The sequence below is a fragment of the Marmota flaviventris genome, chromosome 1 (assembly GCF_047511675.1).
Source record: "Marmota flaviventris isolate mMarFla1 chromosome 1, mMarFla1.hap1, whole genome shotgun sequence".
Classification (NCBI taxonomy): Eukaryota; Metazoa; Chordata; class Mammalia; order Rodentia; family Sciuridae; genus Marmota; species Marmota flaviventris.
The window spans coordinates 140,547,989-140,570,349 of NC_092498.1; the positions used below are offsets into that span (position 1 = coordinate 140,547,989).

The window sequence follows — 22,361 nt, forward strand, 5'->3', positions numbered from 1 at the left end:
ATATATGACTAAGAACAATTTGTTTTGGAGCATGAGGCATACTTGTCAGTGTCTTGATTAATATAAAATTTTGGTATCAGCTTTTTTCTGATGAATTAACAGTAGTTTTTGTTGCTGTTTATAAAAGTCTGCGCAGCTGTGGTTTTGTCCTCAGTAGCTTTCCAGAACTAACACCGGCCCTTTTGTTGCCACAGGACTTTTCATATGTGCACAGAGTTCCACCCTTTCAGCCTTTTGTGGGATCTTCCATGTTTGCTCCACTGAAGATGTTGCCGAGCCATTGCCTGCTACCTCTGAAGATACCTGATGCCTGTCTGTTCCGGCCTTCGTGGGCAATTCCTCCTAAAATTGAACAACTGCCCATGCCCCCTGCAGCCACTTTCATTAGGGATGGCTACAAGTATGTACAGGAGCTCTGTCAGTTCTTGTACAGTAGCATGTCATTAGAATTTGCCATTATTGGCCATTCATGCTTTTGTATACATGATCTTAGGTTAAAAAAATGTATTTATTTCTAAATGACTTTTCATATATTTAAAAACTGAGGGTAATTATATTGGGAACTTTGATGTTTGTGCTCATTCAGTGCCAGATTGATGTGTACGATGGAATTGAGCACTCGACTGGAGTTAGTAATATTCTTTGTGTGGTTGTGGTAAGAACTTTGTTTTGGTATAAGGTGATGATTTCAGTGTGTAATTTAGAAACAGTTTAAAATTAAGTATTAATGTAGATAATTTCTGTTATTGACTCCATATCATATACTAAAATAGCTACAGGATGGCGGAAAGATTTAGAGGATGGGAAAGGAGGTGTCTATAGCAGCATGGACATATTTCATTCTGTCCAGAAAAATAGTACTTATATCAATGATATAGAATCAGTCTTTCCTTAAATAAATAATTTCATAATAAGATAATTTAAATGTTATAAAACAAAAGGCCACAAACTCATGTTTCTGTTGGGGCCAGGTAAGCAATATATGAATGAAATGGGCAGGTTAAAAAGGTGGTTCTACTGCTACTCAACCTCATTTTGGGGGACAGAAGGAGTGTGTCCCATGTGTGCCACAGTTGCTAGTCAGAGGCAGAGTTGTTGTCAGACAGGAGTGAGGTTAATGTGGTTGGGTTTTGTTTTTGATGGTGGGTAGAAATCTGGACTTGGATGTACATTTTCACATTTTAAAGTGTTGGCAACTAATTCAAAGTCAAACTTTAGGAACCAATGAAATTGTGTTCAGACCCCTTCCATGGGCTACATCTTTGTGACCTTCTTTAAAATATATTGATGAAATCAAAGTTAATGCAATAACCAGGTTTCATGTATGTAAGTCAGTCTCAGAATGAAGAACTATGATGGATACACATCACATGTAAATGTGTAGATGGATGTCAAGAACCTAGATTTGGGCAGCAGGAAGCCACAGCTGCAGTGTCATAGAGCAGACATTCCTGCCTTATAAAAATCCTGTGTATGACATTAGATGACCTTTTTATCTGAGTGCTCTTCTTTTTAAAACGGAGTAATCCTGCCCTGTATGCCACAGGGAACTTTTGAAAGGCTTCAGCAACTAATGTTTGTGGCAGTACCACAGAGATGACAACATACTAGCAATGTGGAAGAATGTGCTCGAAAATAAACTGATGTGAGCATCTGGTTTTCAGGGTGCTACTGTGCTCCAGTTGTTCTCGAGCTTTCTTAGTTAGATATTGGCACAACACCACTAGAACATCCTGGGACATGGGGGGTAGGTTAACATGCACTGTTGCCGATGAATGAGGCAGGACCCTCAGGTACCTGTTCAACAGTTTAATTCTCTCACATGCAGTTTCCCTGAAAAGGTCACTTGCCACCACATTGCTATGCAATGTTTTGATAATTTTGATTATTGTTTTGATCTATTACATCTGTCATTTGCCATCTCAATGACTCTTAGCATTCTAAACTGACATGATTAATAAACCTTTTTGTCAAAGAAGGTGTTTTTTATCTGCGCTGTCCTATGTGGCAGCTACTGGTCTTGTGTGGTAGTTGTTGACACTTGGTGTTTGAAAAGTGAGACCAAGATTGAATTTTTCATTCTGGTCATGCTATTTTAAATCTAGCCCTGGGGTGGTGATGGCTACTTTATTGGCCAGCACAGACTGTGTAATCTTTCTGCTGTGGCCTCTGGTCTCCATCACTCTGGACCCCTTGACACACTCAGTACACCTGTAGTCACTTGCTTTGAATATGCTTTTCTTGCTTATGAGCCAACTTTTCTTTCTCCTTGTCTGTTGAATGCCAAGCTTCTGCCTAGAGTTGGTACTCAATTCATTTTTATTGAAAAAAAAATGAATATGTTGCTGTATGAGCTCAACCATTCTTAACTACCTAGGGAACACTTTAATTATTTAGATTTTCCGTTAGTAGTCATAGCTCCTTTTCAGATCTGAGCTGGGTAATAATTTTAGGGTTTTGTTGAACAGGAAAACTTGAAAAGAATCCAATTAGTGTGAAGATCATTATTACATTCTTATTATTTTGGTCTCTGAGAGAGCAGTGATTGTCAGTCAAGTTTTCTGGGTCATTTTTTTATCTATACTCAGATATACCACTGTGACTCAGATTTGAAATTTATTTATAGTGCCTTATTAGAATTTTTGGGCTAGTGCTTTAATCATTTAAAAAAATCACACAAAAAATTATTTGACAAAGGGTATTTATTCTCGCATTCTTTTTTCACATTTATAAGTGAAGGAGGATGCAATTTATTGGAGGATGGTCAATTTAATCACTGTGTGTAAAAATTCTTGAGACTAAACAGCCTGTATTCTTTTGGTACCTTGTAAATGCAAAGATTGGGCTCACAGGCTGTTATACAGATACATCAAGCAAAGTGTGTCAGAAAAGTGTTTTATAATGGGAAATCAAACAGAATACCACAGACACTACTGTTTTGTTTTCTGTTTGGCTATTCAAAAAAAGAAAAGTCTCTGCTTATGAGTAAATAGATAAAATATCCCAGTTCTTCTCAGGGAATGGAAATAATTGTATTATATGTAATGCATAGCATGTTGAAAAATAAAAGGTGAACTAAAGTGACTGCCACCCCACAAAAATCTTTTAGAAGCTGGAGACTATGATACATTATATGCCCTTCTACACCCCGACTCTATTAATACTAAAGCCTCTTAGTAGCATGTGTAATATTTCTGTTAATTGCAGGATGGTACTGGTAAGTGGGTTATGTGAATCAGAATTCCCTTGTGGTCACTCATTACTAAGCCTAGAGAGGGATGCATTTTGAAAATTAGAAAAAAATGTTAAATTTTCACGTGTATTTGATTATAGCTACTTCAGTATCATATATAGATTATAGCCTCAGAGAACAAGCACACTGGCAGACTTTTAATTTCAAAAAATGACAAAAATGTAATTGCAAATTAGATGGAAATTTTATCCTGTGATCCTGTAGCTAATTTAGCATCTGAACTTGTGTGTCCAAGTTCCATTTGGTAGTTACAGCTTTCCAAAATTACATTGATCAAACCCAGTGTCATGTTTGCTTATAAAGATCGTGAAAGTTTCCTCCAAAGGTTGAGATGAGGATTGTTTAAATGTGGAATAAATAGAAGGAAAGAGCTGCATAGAATATTCTTCATGTGTTGCTTCTCGATTCTCTAAGACTCTGCACTGATTGTTTCTTACATTTGTTGTTGTTGCTGTTAAAGAGAAAACTGTACATACCAAATGATAGCTGATTGGTGTGTGGACTCTGGCTTCTGCAGCGTACCACCCTGCCTCACCCTTTCTTTTATTTGTTGCAGTAATGTGCCTAGTGTTGGGAGCCTAGCAGATCCAGACTATCTGAACACACCACAGATGAACACGCCGGTGACGCTGAACAGCGCTGCCCCAGCCAGCAACAGTGGGGCAGGAGTCCTCCCATCTCCAGCGACCCCTCGCTTTTCAGTCCCCACACCACGAACCCCCAGAACCCCAAGAACTCCCAGAGGTGGGGGCACTGCCAGTGGTCAAGGGTCTGTTAAATATGACAGCACTGATCAGGGGTCACCAGCCTCTACCCCCTCTACCACACGGCCCCTTAACTCTGTGGAGCCTGCCACCATGCAGCCAATTCCTGAGGCCCACAGTCTTTATGTCACCCTGATTCTCTCAGATTCTGTGATGAATATCTTTAAAGACAGAAACTTTGACAGCTGTTGCATCTGTGCCTGCAACATGAACATCAAAGGGGCAGATGTTGGGCTCTACATCCCTGATTCTTCCAATGAGGACCAGTACCGCTGCACCTGTGGGTTTAGTGCGATTATGAACCGCAAACTTGGCTACAATTCGGGACTCTTCCTTGAAGATGAGTTGGATATTTTTGGGAAGAATTCTGATATTGGTCAGGCTGCAGAGAGGCGCTTAATGATGTGTCAGACCACCTTTCTTCCTCAGATGGAGGGAGCCAGAAAATCCCAGGAGACACCTATAAGCCTTCTTCTTCTCCTTCAGAATCAACATACACAACCTTTTGCTTCTCTGAGTTTCCTGGACTATATTTCCTCTAACAGTCGCCAAACTCTTCCCTGTGTAAGCTGGAGTTATGACCGGGTACAGGCAGACAACAATGATTACTGGACAGAGTGCTTTAATGCGCTGGAGCAGGGACGGCAGTATGTGGATAATCCCACTGGTGGGAAAGTGGATGAAGCTCTGGTGAGAAGTGCCACTGTGCACTCTTGGCCTCATAGCAATGGTAGGTGTCCCAGAATTCAGATTTGCATCTTAAAAAGTATCTTGATGTGACGATAACTTAAAAGTTTTCTTGGTTTATGTGACAGAAATTTTAAATTTCATCTCTTGAGAAAAAAAAAAGACAAAACTAAAATGAGAGCTTTGTTGATTTCTCCCTAAATTTAGAACTGGGGCAGTGGTTTCTATTGAAATATTTTTGGAGAAGTGTAATTGTGTTCTGAAAATTTCTTCTTATATCAATCACAGCAGGCAACCCATTTTGGCAGCCTCTGTCTGCAGAGTATCAAAATCATCCCCAGTGTACACGCTGATCGTTTGCATACCTCGCATGCTAACATGCACCCATTCCTCAGGATCAGGTGCTAGTGAGGCCTCATTCTTAAACCCTTCTGTCCATTTACCAAGTACTTTCCCCTTTCTCTGGTTTCCCAACATATTGAATCTCTTATGAAAATGATCACATTACTTTGTGGTTACTGAAATACATTACAAGCTCTTATCATATTAAAAGCTCCAGTTGGGCTAAGGGTATTGCTCAATAGTAGTAGAGCGTATACTTTGCATGCATGAGACCCTGAGTTATCCTCAGCACCATACGGGCAGGGGATCTCCATTTTGGAGTAGGGCTCTAAAAGTTCTAAGCGACCTGCTTGCCTCTTCCCTTATCATTCACTCTCTACACTGTGATACATGTTGGGACATAAAATCATGACTGAGGGAGACAGGGTATCTGCCCTCACGGGTAGATCTTATCCATTTTGAAAAATGGACATTTGAATGTTAATAAAATAATTACACACATAAGCATATTATTACAAATCATTGAGTGATGAACACATGGCTAGAGGGGCCACCCCAGACTGCAGGTCAGAAAACACTCACCGAGGCAGTAGCACCTACTCTGAGAACTCAGTGATGAGCATGGACTAGGTAGCTGAAGAGGGTAGGGCACAGGTTGTTGCATCCCAGCCAGAAGAAGAGGCAGGCGTGAAGATGCAGAGTTATGTGAAGCCTGGGACTCCCAGAGAAATGGAAGAGTAAAAAGCCAGCAGAGGCTAGATTACAGAGAGCCTTTAATGGAGGGGTTGGGCCTTCATCGGAAGAGTAGTAAGAAGTCATTAATGGTTTTAAGAAGAGGCATTGACATCAGATTTGCATAGTTAAACAAAACACTATATTCTGGCCATAATGTGGGGTGTGGATTAGAAAATGGCAGGAATGGATCTGGGAAGATATAAGACCAAATGAAAAATGGTAGCTTGCCTTAGAGTGGAGAAGAAATGGACACAGTCAAGAGATGTTTAGAAAGTATTATTGCAGAGTTTGTTAATGCCAGGAGTTTGGGGGATTAGGGTGAGGGAGAAGTTAAGGAAGATGCCCAGGTTTGTGGCTTGGGTCCCTGGGCAGACAGTGGTGTCATTCAGAGATCCACATACTTGAGTAGGATGAGAAGTCCAGGTAGAAATGTCAAGTAGAGATGTAGTCCTGGAGTTCAGTGGGCATGGAGAGGTTGGAATGTGGGTGATATTTCCAGTCGGGGCACAGAGAAGCTCACTAGGAGGAGGAAGTGTAGGGTGAGCAGTGGGCAAAGCCACACTGAAATTTGACAAGGACAGAAGTGGGAGCCTGTAAAGGAGGTAGAGAAGGAAGACCAGAGAAAGACCTGTCTTGGAAGCCAGGCGTACAGGAGTAAGCAGTGTTGCAGAAAGAAGACAGGTCTGCAGACATTAAAGTGCAGCTGAATAGATTCAGATAGGGGTTAAGCACATTTTCTGAGCACAGTGAGAGCTGGTTCTGTTGGGGCGTGGGGACAGACAGGATGACCACACAGTGAAAAGAAAGGGACAGAGACCAGGCTGGAGGGGGTGTGTGAATGAAGCTTGGACTCTGCCTCTGAACAGCTGTCAGTCTTGCAGGAAAAGGTCATTAATGCTCCTTAAATGTGGACTGAAGTAAAGAATAATAAAAGCAAACCCAGAAGACAGAGGTCAGTGGAATAGGGAAGGACACACATTCCAAGCAGGCTAAGCAAGAAGGTACTCATGGCTACTCCATGGCAGCAGCCACCCCTAAGGGAGCATTAAAGGGTTGTCTTCATTTTCATAACTGCTTAAGTTCAAATAGCATCCTGTGCTTAGCAAGCCTTTAATTAATGTCTACAGAATAAATTTTATGAAGTAAAGAAAATGCCACCTTTTCCTTAAAGAAATGTGCATGATCACCTGCAGTGGTTCTTTTCACTAAATCGTGACCTTTGGACAGAAACACACTCTGTGAATCAGTGGTATCATCTTACCCCTTGAGAAGGTGGACATCTTTATTGCAGGGGAAGTCTGGAAATTTTTAAGATGTTAAAATTAGCAGATATTACTATAGATGAATAAGATGGGAGACAGAGTTGCAAAAAAGCAATACCTTAAATCACATCCTTTCACAACACACCTTTTATTTTGTGTTTAGAGGAAGAGAGTTTATGGCTTGCTTTTAATTGTAGATTGACACAATACCTTTATTTTATTCATTTTTTTTTATGTGGTGCTGAGGATGGAACCCAGGGCCTCACACGTGCTAGGCACTGGGCTACAACCCTGGCCCTCTGGCTTGCTTTTATTTTTCTCAAATCCGTGGTTTTGTCATTTCCCACTTTAGGTCGCTATGGGTATAGAAGTACTTTCTGTCTTTCTTTATTATAAATTAAAGAGAAGCACAGGTTTAAGGTACAGGTGATTAGCACTGCTTTATCCTCACCAGATAGCTGGGCAAGGTGTGGAGAAATGTCCAAGAGGCCAGGCTGCCACTCAGCTCCGCAAGTGGTCATATGGGGATATGGGGTTTGACCCTGACTTGTCAGGTCCCCCATGGCAGCAGCCACCTCTAAGGTTTTCAGAAAAACTGGGTACCCCCATTTGTGCATGAAATTGGAGTAGTCCTTCCAGAGTTTAAAGAAAAAACAAAAACAAAAACTCTGTGTACTACCAGTTTGTAACCTGTGTTGTATTGATGTAGGGACAGATCTGAGAATATGATAAGAACCCTTAAATACCCTTTCTAATCAGCCAGAAAAGTAGAGCAAGCATCCATCTTCAGAAGTCCAGCTGCAGGCTCTCCTAGCATGCCACCTCCAGCTGGATAGTTGTTTTCTGCAGACATGTTTTAGAAAATGATGAGCATTATGGACCCTCCATTCTGGGAAAAGTGCAAACATATTCACACAAGTACTCATGTGGTCTAGCATGGATTCTCAGGGGTTTTCAAATTCTAGGTTAAAAACTCCTCTCAAGTGACAGCTGGCAGAAGGAATATTTACTCTTTAAACAATTAATTCCTTACCTTCTTCAGCACCCAGATGGCTTCATGCTGTCTCTGCTGCGGTTCTGTTTGCCTCTGACTGCATTGCAGGTCTTCTCTTTACGCATTGGTATTTTGTGAAAATATTTTACATTAAGAACATTAAAATCTCTTCCTCTCCTATTTTCCCTCCCCATCTTAGTGTTGGGGATTGAACCCATGACCTTGTACATGCTGGACAAGCACTCTACCACTGAACTACATCATCAGCCCTAAATAGTTTTGTAAAGTTTCTATTTTAGGTTCATTTTGATCTACTCATCTTAAGTCAAAGCATCCATATCCATACAAGTTTGTTTGTTTGTTTGTACTGGGAATTGAACCCAGGGGTGCTTAACCACTAAGCCACATCCCCAGCCCTTTTTATTTTGAGACAGGATCTCGCTAAGTTGCTTAGGACCTTGATAAGTTGCTGAGGCTGCCCTTGAACTTGTGAGCCTCCTGCCTTAGCCTCTGAAGTTGCAGGGATTTTAGGCATGTGCCATCAGGCCCACTTGCAAAGCATTGATAATCACAAGTAAAAGTAATGTGATGTAAAAAAGCTTTTGAAGCTCTCTTATGGAAATTCTTAAACGGGTTTCCATGATTTAAAAAATTATACCTATTCATTTTTTCTCTTTTAAACAATTCTTTAGGTAAACTCTTATCTAGAATAACAATTTTTCTTTCTGTTTGTTTTGGTTAACAAGTTATCAGTTATTTTTTTTCTCTAATTTAGACTATCTTTTCTCTTGACTCTTAGGTCAAGAACCTTAGAATCTGATACAGCTAATAACATCTTTGTCATGGACTATGACTGAGATCCAAGATGATGACCAAAAAGAGGAGAATGTTAATCCCCTTATCCTTTGTGTTCCCATGTCTCTTCCAGTGCTAGACATCAGCATGCTCTCCTCTCAGGATGTGGTCCGCATGCTGTTGTCCCTGCAGCCCTTTCTCCAAGATGCCATCCAAAAGAAGCGCACGGGCAGGACCTGGGAGAACATTCAGCACGTGCAGGGACCACTCACCTGGCAGCAGTTCCATAAGATGGCGGGACGTGGAACCTACGGTAGTCCTGGCTGACTTAAACCCCTTCTCACCTCAGTACTCCCCACTGAAGTGTAGCATTAGTTACTGTCCAACCCTCACTTCACTAGCAAAACTAGTTTTTTAGTCAGGATCATAGTGCCCGCGTTAAAGGAAATGAAGTAATACTGCTTGGAAAGTTAACTTTCACTTGTTCTGGTCTGTCCTCTGGTTTTATTGGGCCTTCAGAAGAAACTTTAGACTCAATTAATGGTCTTCATCAAAGACTGCTTAATTAGATGATTTGAAAAATACTTTTATAAGAGTATTATGTCACAGGTAATGACATTTCAGATCCAAAATTAAGACCAGTGCCCCCAGGAATTTCTAAAATGCTCAGACTGTGAGAAATAGAATCTCAAGCACTTTCCTAAATGACAATGTTGTTCTAGGTTCAGAAGAATCTCCTGAGCCGTTACCCATCCCTACCCTGCTGGTAGGCTATGACAAGGACTTTCTGACCATCTCGCCATTCTCCTTGCCCTTTTGGGAAAGGCTGTTGTTGGACCCATATGGGGGCCACCGTGATGTTGCCTATATTGTGGTGTGTCCAGAAAATGAGGCCTTGCTCGAAGGAGCCAAAACTTTCTTCAGGGACTTGAGTGCTGTATATGAGGTAAGAAAGTTATTATGAGCATTCTTTTTATGACATGAGTCTCCTGATTGTTTCTGATTATGAACTGAATTTGAAAAAACAAATTTCTTAAAAGTAGATTTCAAAGTAAAAATTGCAAACAGAGGATGAAGAAAAGAATTAAATTGGCAAGCCCCCCCCCCCCCTTCCCTCTTGGCTTTATTCTTGATTAGATTGAGAAAAAATTCCTCTACCAGCCTTAGAACACATCTTAAAATCCCATCCACTGTTTTTTTTCCCCCATTTATGAGCTCAAAGTTTAAAGATATTGTACACTAGGAAAAAGTGGTAGCTGTGCGCAAGATGAACTCTACAAAAAAGAAAGCACATCTGTTCTTTTTATTTACTTTTTGGTGGATGGATACAAGTTCTCAAAAGCTATAAAAAAAATAAATGTTTAGCTTGAACATTTCTGGATCAAAAGAAAAGTTGAATGCATTGTGCTTCTGCTGTGTTTTAACACTACCTTCTTCTTAATAACCATAATCATGTGAAAACCAGCTGGATAATGTTCTCTCTCTAATATGTAAATTCTTGTTACTTTTGAAAGGTTAGACTTGTGGCACTTACATTTCTTTTGTTGCGGTCCGTATACACTAAGTTCTTTGTACCTTATGATTCATATATGGCAAGATTAAATGAAATTATTTGTTAAAGTGTTTATAACATAGACAGGTACCTAATAAACATTACAAAGTGTTTTGTAAATAAGATGCCAAGCTGAATTTCAAATATATTTCCAAAGAGTACATTCACTATCTGTAAACATACAAGTAAACATGGAATAGTAAATTTAGGAGTTGCTTCAGAGAAATGAGGAGATGCTAAAATGCCATGTGATGACATCTGTTGAGCCATTGAAAGAAACCCTTGGGTATAAGTCATTTCTGCATAGCACATGGTCCATGGACACACAATACCATTAAGTCATAATTAATCTATCACAGACAACTCATGTCTGTCTAAAGCTCACCCATTCTCTCGAATAAAACCTTCAAAGTAAGTTTTAGAAGGTTCAGGCACCCCTCGCCCCATTCTCTCTTGCGTTACTGGGGCTGCTCAAGGATTATGCACTAGAGAATTTTATGGTGGCTTGATAAGCTTTCACTTAACCCAGCTCTAATAAGGGGTACTAATATGGACTCTTTTGCTGCTGAACAGATAGTTGGCTCTTTGGAGGGTGTTGTGAGTGTCCATTGAGTGTCCTGGAGATTACCAGCAGATTCTCATTGTCCTAAAACAGCTACTTCCTTTTGAAAAGTGATTGGGATGCTTATTGCTTTACCTCTGGACAATCAATCTAACAGATGGCCTATAAAATCTTAGTATTATTTTATGAGAAAACATTATGTGTAAGGATTACTTAAGAGATTTTAGTGGACATATGTCTCAGTTTTAGTAGTTAGAAATCCTGTTAATTCTTCTTCACTTGCTCATTAGCCTTAAGGTAGTGTTCAGCAATCTCCTTTGTGCAAGAGAAATTGGCCTGGGTGAAGAAACATTTAGTTTTCTTCTGAGGGCCTAGTTCAGATTTTGGAGAGAGAGCAATTTTAGGGTAAATTAAAAAGTCCAGCTTATAATGTTCATTTGATTGCATGTGGATAACCTAAAGGAAAAGGAAAAAGCTTGCATGTTTATGGTAACCTCCCTTGCTGAGCAAAGGGCCGAGTGTAGGTACTGTGTGAAGGACTGACTGACTCCTATTGAAAATAATGGGCTTGCTTGTGTCCTCAGATGTGTAGGCTTGGGCAGCACAAGCCCATCTGCAAAGTGCTACGTGATGGCATCATGCGTGTGGGAAAGACCGTGGCACAGAAGCTGACAGATGAGCTTGTGAGCGAATGGTTTAACCAGCCTTGGAGCAGTGAGGAGAATGACAATCATTCCAGACTCAAACTTTATGCGCAAGTTTGCCGCCATCACCTAGGTAAATGGAGGGTTATTTGGCCAAGCAGAATTGCAGGTGTAAAGTAGCAGGTCCTACCCATCTCCTAACAGATGCGGTATTAAATTTCTTTTGTCTCAAATAATGTTAGCATTTCATTACTATACCTAGTTTAGTCTAATTTTTGTGTTCTAGGTAGTTAAATCCTAATTTTCTTAAGGAAGCAATATCTATTTATACCACATTTTGAAAATTTAGCAGCATGACTTGGTATTAACTGCTTACATTTAACCCATATTCTCCAGAGAACCTCTGAGGTTCGTAAAGCCATATATACATAAGAGCATAATACACCACGATGGCTATGCAATATATGGCTTCTTATTTTTCAGTGAAGGCATGTGAAGTCTGTCTGGAAACAGAATATTATGAGTGATTAATATTTATTTTCAAATAATCTTTTTCTAAAAACTCATAAGTTGTGTCACATGCATTTCTGTGTTTGCAGTGTGTATAAGCACATCCGCAAGTGTGGAGATAGTATTTAGGGTGTCAGAATCAGAGTACAGCATCCCAAGAGCATACTTTTTGAAAAATGCAACCATTCTAACATCTGATGAAGTTTGACTCTGCCAAACATTGCTGACACCAACTGTCTGTGTATTCTCTTTCAGCACCTTATTTAGCCACTCTGCAGCTAGACAGCAGCCTGTTGATACCACCTAAATACCAGACCCCACCAGCAACAACACAGGGACAAGCTCCGCCTGGGAATGCTGGGCCTTTAGCTTCAAATTCAGGATCAGCAGCTCCCCCAGCTGGCAGTGCATTCAATCCCACCTCTAATGGTGGTTCTACAAACCCCTCAACAAGTAGTTCCACATCTGGTTCCTCCGTGCCCCAGGTCTCGTCATCTGCTTCTGCTCCGGGTATTAACCAGATGAGCACTACCTCTTCCTCAGGACTCAGCGGTAGTGTTGGAGGGCAGAACCCCAGTGTTGGGGGCAGTGCCACGGACAGAACCCAAGGGAACATGGGCTGTGGTGGAGACACTGAGCTTGGGCAGAACTCCTCCCAGCCCGTGCAGGATGGACAAGAAAGGTGGGTTCAACTTGGACCTCTTCTTTTGCCCCACCTCAGTGAATCTCCAAATCCAATAGAATGCTCTGTTTTTCTTCTTTCCAATAAAAAGTGACAATTGTCAATCTGTAGCTACATTAAGAAATTTGACACTTCTAAAAACTTACTGTAACTGACAAACTTATTAAGCTTATTAATTCACTATTAGGCTTGTTATAAAATCTCTTTCTAGAGTATTACCACAGAAAAGAAAAGGGAGTTGAAAAAGAGACCTCCCAGTTTAGAGGTTTAGTATCCTTCTTCCAAAATACTTAGGACTGGAAGTGTTTCAGAGTTTGGAGATTTTTTAATTTGGGAATATTTGCATAGACTTCACAGGTTGAACATCCCTGATCTGAAAATCTGAAATCCAAAGCACTCCAAAATCCAAAACTTTTTGAGCATCATGCTAAAGTTTTGGATTAATGATGTTGATCACTATTGCCATTTCCATCTGTCCTTGGTGCTAGTGGCTTGATTTGCCTGCTCCTAGTATATGATGCACACATATTCATACCTTCGGCCTATAGTCATTGTCCACAGAGTCAGTGTGCTCTACAATTGGCTTGTTTCATGTACCTCACAAGTGACTTTCTCTCCAGTGTTACAGAAAGGGAGAGAATAGGAATTCCCACGGAGCCTGACTCTGCAGACAGCCAAGCCTACCCTCCTGCTGTTGTGATTTACATGGTGGACCCATTCACCTACACTGCAGAGGAAGACTCCACTTCTGGAAACTTCTGGCTCTTGAGCTTGATGCGCTGCTACACAGAAATGCTGGATAATTTACCTGAGCATATGAGAAATTCTTTCATTCTCCAGGTTATTGTCTGCAAGTTTATTCTTTACATATGTTGTTTTTATGAAATTAAATTTATGATTTAAAAAATTTAATAGTACATGAAAGTATGAAAGGAAAAATATTCATAATTTTTACCTTTTAGATAAAACCATCATTATTTATTTTTGTCTTTTAGCTTTTCCCCTACATTTTTACAAGGTTGAGATTCTGGTTTTAATATAATTTTTAATCTTTTTCTAGGCATTACTCATGAATATTTTTCCATGTTCCCTACAATTTACACCAGTAACCTTTTCTTTTTGCCGTGTTGGGGATAGAAGGGCCTTGAGCATGCTAGGCAAGTGCTGTACTACCGAGCCCACCCGAGCCTCCCCTGTTTTTAATGACTACATATTTTCCATCTTTAACTATTCCTATGTAGATAGACCTTTATCTCTGCTTTTTTTATTTATAAACAAAGCCAAGTAAACATGTTTGTGTCTTATCTTCCCCCACCCTTTTTACATTTTTAGGTCATTTTTTTAAAGTGGATTCTTAGCTGTAGATGATGAGAAATGTTGTCAGATTCCTTTCCCCAAAACTTATTTACCTTTCTTTTAGCAGTAAGCAAGCATGTTTCTTTTCACTACATCTTTGCTAGTTTTATAGTGAAATAATTTTGTAAAAAATATTTTATATGGATGAAAAATGAGACCTAGGGTGTATTGGGTTTATTTTGTTTTGTTGGTGGTAGTAGTGATGTTACTGAGGATTGAACCTACTGATGGTCTACCTCTGAGCCACATCTCCATATTTTTTATATTTTGATAGGGTCTTGCAAAGTTACTTAGGGCCTCGCCAAATTGCTGAGGCTGGTCTCAAACTTGTGATCCTTCTACCTCAGTACCAAGTTGCTGGGATTACAGGTGTGTGCCACCGCACCCAGCTTTGGTTTTGTTTTTAATTTTTTTATTTGTTCCTTTTGGGTTTTGTTTTATTGTCACATAAAATGAAAGTTATCCTATAGAATTAAAAGATTGAAGTTTAGGTGATCAAAATAGAAGGTTGATAATTGTTCATTGTTTCAACGTCATTCACACACGATTAAGCAGTAATTCCAAAGATGCCATGCATGCTATGTGTATACATTATACAAATGAGAAAAATAATAAAATGCAAGTTTTAAAATTTTGGAACCATGGCAATAGCAAATCAAAAATTTATACCAAAAGTAGGAGTAGGGTAATTTCTAAGTGAAAGTATGTCTTGGCCAACATAATTTGCTGCTCGTAACATTATGTTATAAAAAATCCTACATGTCACATAGGACTTTATGCCACTGGAAGAAATTAGAATTTAATCGTCTTATGGTTGACATTTACATTGTTTAAAGCCAAGGTCCCTCCCCCACATCAAAGAATAAATTCATGCCATTTCACTTTTCAGCTGCCTTGTAAACATAGTAAATCTCCTGGGGTTGGTTGGTTTGTGTTTTAGATTGTGCCTTGCCAGTACATGCTGCAGACAGTGAAGGATGAACAAGTTTTCTACATTCAATACTTGAAGTCCATGGCATTTTCAGTGTACTGCCAGTGCAGGCGACCTCTGCCTACACAGATCCACATTAAATCCCTCACAGGATTTGGGCCTGCAGCCAGCATTGAGATGACCCTCAAGAACCCTGAGGTGAGTATTGGAGGGCAGAAATTTGCAGAAAGAATGCTTTGGTACTAAAAATGCAAACCAGGAGGATGTCTTATCTGATGCACAGATTTGTTGGTTGCTTGGTTGGTCTTCTACCTTTATATAAGAGTTGGTAGGTTTCTTTAATTGTTAAGTTAAAACAAATACTGCTCTGAACTTTAAAATTATTTTGAGAGAAGAGATAAGCAAGCTCTTTTTTGTTTCACTTAAGATCTAAGGCAATAATATACTTATCACTTTTAGGTACTAATGTTCAAATTTCCTAAATTTATTTTGTTTCTTATTGTTCTCACTAAACTGTCTTATGTTACAGATTCTCTGCTCTCCTTTGATCTGACTCATGTCTGAGGCAGCAGTGATCTGTGTATTCACTGTGTGAGAGCACCTCACTTTCTGAGATGTGCTCTCCCAGAGTCCCAACTTTATTATTCCTCATCTCGTGCTATTGGGTAGAAATGAATGCTTTTCCCTCGCATCTTCTTGGGTCTACATCCCATAGATAACATACCTTTAAGGGAATTTTAAAATATAAAGCCAAATATGTCTTTTTTTTTTTTTTTTTGAGGCAAGATTTTGCTGAGTTGCCCAGGGCTGCCTCAAACTTGAAATCTTTCTGCCTCAGCCTTCTGAGTAGCTAGGGTTACAGATGTCCACCACCACACCCAGCCAAAATATCTCTTAAACAAAAATCTTATGCTCCCCTTGTTTTTCTCATTCTTTATCTTGAAAATGTGTGTCTAAGGCAGTGTTTAGCTTTATCAAAGCTTTAAAAACCAATTCCCACAATCTCATGGCATAAAAGAAAACCCATTAATAAAAGCCAACAAAAACCTCTTCGCCTTAAGAGACCTTTTTAAAAACATGTTTCTGGAAAAAAAAAAAAATGTTTCTGGAAAACTGCACAGGATGCTAAAGCTTGGAAGTGAGAAATGTTTCAAGTAGTTAATACTGTATTGGAACTTGGTTCAGGTCAGCCTAGTCCCAGGGGAGAAAGCTGCTCAGCTGATGACCTACATTCAGTCTGGTGTTAAATACAGTTTCTATTTTTGGCATTTTCAGTTTAGTTTAGTCTTGGAGTTTGAATTTTTCATTTTTGTGAGCAGTTCGTTCATCTATTCTATTAGCTTTTTCGAGAATTTAAAATTTTATCTTTGTTTCTTTGTCTCCTGAAATTATGAATTGATGTTTTTCTTTATAAATGTGGGATCTTTCTGTTCTTTACCTCCTTGTGGAGGTAAAGAATTCAGATGCAGTCATTTCTTGATGCTTTGAGAAGTGATCACAGGTCAAGTAATAACTAATAGTGTTGTGTATTCTGTAGTGGAGATTAAAGAGAGGCGGGCTGCCTACTATTAATATATCCCAAGGCATCATATAACATTTTTAAAGATTATAATATACTTTATCAGAACATCATCAGGGGCTCTTGAGACAAAGTGAGGCTTAGTTTAAAATAAGTGGCAAACAGACTTCAAGTAACATGCCTCCCCCCATTCCTTTCAGTGGGAAAAGAGAAATAAGTCTATTTTATTTGAAATAAGTCTATTTTATTTTAAAAACAGAAGCACCACATTTTGTAAATGTTTGCCAAGGTGTGTGAATTCCTGTATGTGAGTCATGGTCAGTTGGTCAGTTGGTGGCCTGTCTGGATGGAGCACTGTGCTTCCCTCGCTTCAGCCATTGAGCATCTGCTCTGTACCAGGTGCTGCCTTCCTGCCAAGACAGGGGGCAGCAGTGAAGGGAACAGCCGGGCCCCTGCTACATGCAGTGCTGATTCCCTAGGGTAGCACATGCAAGCACCTTGCCACATAAGAAAGCGTGTACTTCAGTATTTATATGCAAGTTTCGATACTATAGCTAGTATCACTTTCGTTTTCTTATGTAATATTTAGCATCATAAAAACAATTTGGTAGTAGTAGACAGGATTCTGAATGTTCTCAACACAAAGTAACAGTTTGAGGTGATGGATGTACCAGTTACTCTGGCCTGATCATCACATGTTGTCTACATGTTTTAGAATTCACAAGATAAATATATGCAGTAACTATCAATTAAGATTTATATATAGAATCTTATGGACTGGGCTGTGGCTCAGTGGCAGAGCGCTTGCCTCGTGCATATGAGGCATTGGGTTCGATCCTCAGCACCACATAAAAACGAATAAACAAAATAAAGATATTGTGTTCATGTATAACTAAAAATATTAAAAATAATAATAACAATGAGATATATAGTATCTTAAAACACTGTTTGGGAATCATATTTTACCTAATTATTTACCACAAGCTGTCTATTGCAGCTAAAATATTTGACATTTAACCTTTTTGTTTTATGTCAGACTTTCAAACAACCTCACTTGGACCTTTTTTTTTTTTTAATAACAGCTTTATGGAGATAAATTCACCTTTTTAAATTGTGTAGTTCAGTGATTTTAATATAATCACAAATTTATACAGCCATCACTTCTATCTGATTTTTAGAACATTTTTGTCAATCCTGAAGAAAATTCTACTCCTCACAATCATCCCTCTTTTCCCTCCCCTCAGTTCCTGGCAGTCACTAATCTACCTCTGTCTCTCTTGAGTGCCTGTTCTGGACATTTCATATAAATAAAATCATATAATATGTGATTTTTTAAATATTTGGCCTCTTTCATTTAGCATAGTTTTTATAAGGCTCCATGTGATAGCATGAATCATTTCATGGTTAAATAATATTCCGTGGGATGGTTATACCATATTTTATTTATCTCTCCAGTAGCTGGTAGACATTTGGATTGTTTCCACTTTTTGACTATTGTGAATAATGCTGTCACAAACTTTTGTACAAAGATTTTGTGTGGACATGTGTTTTCAGTTCTTTTGATAAGTATGTTAGAGTCCAATTTCTGGGTCATATAGAAAGTGAATGGAATAGTGGTGGTTGGTTTTACAACTTTGAGGAAATCATTGAGTATCTCTTGGTCTGAGTTTTTGAACCCTAAAATGAATACTTTGGATTAGATTATTTCTAAAGCCTCCTTTATCTTTAAAATCGTGTTTTTCTGTTAACTACTATGCCTCCTGCTGACAGTTCAGGAATCAGTAACTATGGCTGTGGGTCAGATCTGGCCTACCCCTGTACTTGTATAACAAACCAGGTAAAAATTATTTTTCCATTTATAAAAAGACAAGAGTATATGCAGAGACCCCTAAAATATAATCTTTACTATCTGGTCCTTTATAAACATTTTCTTACTCCTGTTGCAATTTATTAAATAGCAATGTGTATATGATAGCTGTTAAAAAAATGATGTCAATTACATTTTGTCTAGTTTTCTAAAATATTTGTCTTGGGTAACAGCTAATGGTTTGGATTTCTAAAATTTCCTTTTCACACATATGCCTATTATTAAAATATATGTGTACTGCTGCTTGGTGAATTTCCAGTAAAAAATGTCACATAACAAGCACATGAAACAAAAGCGTAACCAGCAACAGAAGCTCCTTAGTGTCCCTTTGTAGTCACTGATGGTACTATTCTGACTTCTACCAGCATAGACTGTTTTTGACTTTACATACAGTTTATATTCTTTTGTGTCTGGCTTCCTGCACTCAGTGTTGAGATTTATCCATTTTTGTTGTTTGTTGTTGTGTTTTTTTTCATTGTCTTTGCTGTTTAATATTCTGATTATGTGACTCTAACACAATTTGTCATCCATTTTACTGTTGATGGGTATTTAGGTTGTTTTCAACTTGGAGCTTTTATGATTAATACTGTTAGGAATATTATGACACCTGTTCTTGGGAGACACATATATGCTTTTATTGAGTCACAGAGGGGCAATGTGTAAAAGCTCTGAATTCTCACCAAACATGGTATTTTCTGCCTTTTTTATTCAAACATTCTGGCTGATGTATGTAGGGTTATCTCATTGTGATTTCAATTTCCACTTTCCTAATAACTAATGAAATTAGTCCAGTTTACTTTCCAAAATAGTCATTTCTTTTAATAAGAAAATATTAGGTTGGTTCGGTTTCCTACCTTATATCATTTAAACAGTCTTTTTGTCATCTATGTGAACATTACTGTTTACATGTGTAGTACTGGAGCAGGGGTGGGAAACAGTCTGTCATCATCACCATTTGTCCCTGTTGGTTTCCCTCAGTCTTATTCTGGGTTTTGTTGTAAACATTACATTGGGTGACTTTGTATTGAAACTGATTTTGATCTTGATTTCAGCGGCCCAGCCCAATCCAGCTTTACTCCCCTCCCTTTATATTGGCCCCAATCAAAGACAAATCAAAGCAGACAGAGCTGGGAGAGAACTTTGGTGAGGCCAGCCAGAAGTACAATGTGCTCTTTGTGGGCTATTGTCTATCCCATGACCAGCGCTGGCTCTTGGCTTCCTGCACTGACCTCCATGGGGAGTTATTAGAGACCTGCGTTGTGAATATTGCTTTACCAAACAGGTGAGAGGCCTTGATATCTGTGTTGTGTGTAAATTAATGCTGTATCTTTGATCAGATGTGACTTGAGCTCATTTTCCTATCTAAATGCAATGGAAACAGCATGGATATGTCCTTTGGAATTTTACAGCGTGTGTCTCATTAAGTGGTAACTTTGACTTATGCAGGGACCTCTTCTCCATTTCTTTCTTTCTTAGGTCACGGAAGAGTAAAGTATCTGCACGTAAGATTGGACTGCAGAAACTGTGGGAATGGTGCATAGGCATTGTGCAAATGACATCGCTGCCCTGGAGAGTTGTGATTGGAAGACTTGGGCGCCTTGGCCATGGGGAGCTTAAAGGTGAGAAATTCCTGAAGCAGGATGTAAAAACCGGAAAGGGCTGAGCAGATGGAAAAAATTTAAGCAAAAAGGAAAAAATTTAAAGCTGGTAGTAAGACTAAAACATTATATTTTTGGTTGATTTACATGTATAAGTATCATGTTTTTAAATTCTTTTTTTAAAATATATTTTTAGTTGTATATGGACTCAATGTCTTTGTTTTTACGTGGTACTAGGATTGAACCCGGTGCCTCACACTTGCGAGGCAAGTGCTGTACTACTGAGCCACAAGCCCAGCCCTTAAACTTTTCTTTAGTAGCAAAATTATTTCTCCAAATAAAATTTCAAGTATAAAACAGAAATGGTGAGCTATTATAACTTATTATTATATTATAGTATAAAAGTTATGTGCTCAGTAAATCTAAATTTCTAGCAATTTATATACTGAGGCAGTGAGATGAACAAGTCAATTTTAAAGATCAGAGATCTTCTATCAGAGATTAAAGGTGATTGTTGAAATCATATATAAAAATTTCCTTCAGTTTATCTGTTTGGTGGCTGAAGATGGTGATTTTTGTGTTTCTCTAGTTTGTTTTGGCGACATATTAGCAAGAAAATCCTGTTTCAGGAAGACATAGAGTAGCAAGTAGGAGCAGGTCTTTATTCCCATTGCCAACGCCTGGTATTTTTCAGTCTGGAAGATAAAAAGAACAGATTTTTCTTTTTTAGTTGTATCCCCAATACATCTTCCTCTGCTTGTATTCCTTATTAAAAGCATAACAGTCAAGAAGTACTAAAAGTAACTTTGCCTAATGCACAACCATCCCCTAGCAGCTGCCTTGCCTGGCACAAGCCGAGCTCACGCACTGTCCTCATTTGTGTAGCTACTTACATAGTGTTTACAGGAGTAATACGAATAGGCCTTGACAGATACTTAAAAACCTTATTAATTAATGACACATTTATAAGAAGTTTTGTATATGATTATTGATGGAAATTTTTTTCTAAAGACTGCACCAAAGCAAAACTTACATCACAAATTAGCTTAGTGGTTTCCTGCATGCAAGTACATTAGAGCCAGCAGAGGGTCAGAGTAAACATTTTGCACTTTGTAGGTGAGATGGTCACTGTTGCAGCTGCTCAGCTCTGCTGTTGTAACATCAAAGCAGCCATAGAAAATGCCTACATTAATGGAGGTGACTGTGTTAATAAAACTTTATTTACAAAAATAGGTAGTGGCAGGATTTGACCTGCAGACCATAGTATGCTGACCCCTGCATTAAGCATCTAAGATATTTCTTTACGGGAAATTGATTTCAGATATTCGTGGATCCCTGAAATAAAACACCACTGATATAGGTAGAAATAAGTGTAACTCATTGACTACAATGAACATTGCATTTGAAGTTAATTTTCAGGGTTTGTGTAAGTTTATACAAATATTGCATAATATGTATTATTCTTAAGCATCAATTACACATGAAGTTATTTTAGTAATATTGTGAAACTAGAGACCAATAGGAAATATACCTTTTTCATTTGTTAAGGAATATCATAATGAATCTAATATCAGTAGCCTGAAGGTTAATACATTCAGGGATTCATCATTTCATTTCTGTCAGATTTCCTATCTTCCTCCGTACTCTGCTTTTTAGTTAATCTTATTTCTTAAAGGCTTTGAGCTATTCTTAATCCTTGGGGAAGGTTAGCATATAATAGAAAAGAAAAAGTGGGGATAATAATGTAGTCTAGTCACTTAGTGTTTTGGAAAATGATTAAGGCCATCTCTGTTCCTGGTGTGATTTTCAAAGGGGGCACACTCTTGTTTCTTCTCTCTTAGAGGAGAGGGGCATAAATGACTAGAGGAGCCCATCCAAAGACTGATAGAAAGCACACTCTCGGTAACAGAAACACCGGTGAACCCCACGTGCAGATCTGTTTATTCATCTCTGTCTCCCTCCTTTGTGGATCCATCTCCCTCCATTTCTGTGGCACTGTCAGATCGCAGCCTTTGGACTTTTGATTCCGCTTTATCAATTTCTATTATCTCCAGAGTGCTTATGATGAAGCATTCACCCTGCCTTTACCTTCTTGTTTGGTTTGAGATGCAAAGCTCACACCTGTCTGATTTCGGACAGTTTTAAAACATACATTCTTCATGTTCCTGGACACCTTTATTTCACCCATTTCAGATTGAGGTTCCTTAGGAATATGAAAACATTTTTCTATTCAGCTTGTCTGAAAAAAACGTGCAGTTGAGAAGCCTGCAGTGAAGTGGCATTTGATCAGTGGGCTGTGACGTGACAG

General features: G+C 38.8%; 1 protein-coding gene across 2 annotated transcripts in view; it reads left to right on the plus strand.

Moving 5' to 3' along the window:
- The window catches only part of Med13l (mediator complex subunit 13L), a 301,062-nt gene that overhangs the window by 266,494 nt on the left and 12,207 nt on the right, over positions 1 to 22,361 (plus strand). For both annotated transcript variants that reach the window (XM_027949108.2, XM_071616977.1), the window contains exons 16-25: positions 195 to 400; positions 3,810 to 4,747; positions 8,966 to 9,145; positions 9,555 to 9,778; positions 11,531 to 11,723; positions 12,356 to 12,782; positions 13,403 to 13,622; positions 15,079 to 15,267; positions 19,508 to 19,737; positions 19,932 to 20,074. In XM_027949108.2, coding sequence (XP_027804909.1) covers positions 195 to 400; positions 3,810 to 4,747; positions 8,966 to 9,145; positions 9,555 to 9,778; positions 11,531 to 11,723; positions 12,356 to 12,782; positions 13,403 to 13,622; positions 15,079 to 15,267; positions 19,508 to 19,737; positions 19,932 to 20,074 — 2,950 coding nt within the window. The remainder of the gene's footprint in view (positions 1 to 194; positions 401 to 3,809; positions 4,748 to 8,965; positions 9,146 to 9,554; positions 9,779 to 11,530; positions 11,724 to 12,355; positions 12,783 to 13,402; positions 13,623 to 15,078; positions 15,268 to 19,507; positions 19,738 to 19,931; positions 20,075 to 22,361) is intronic.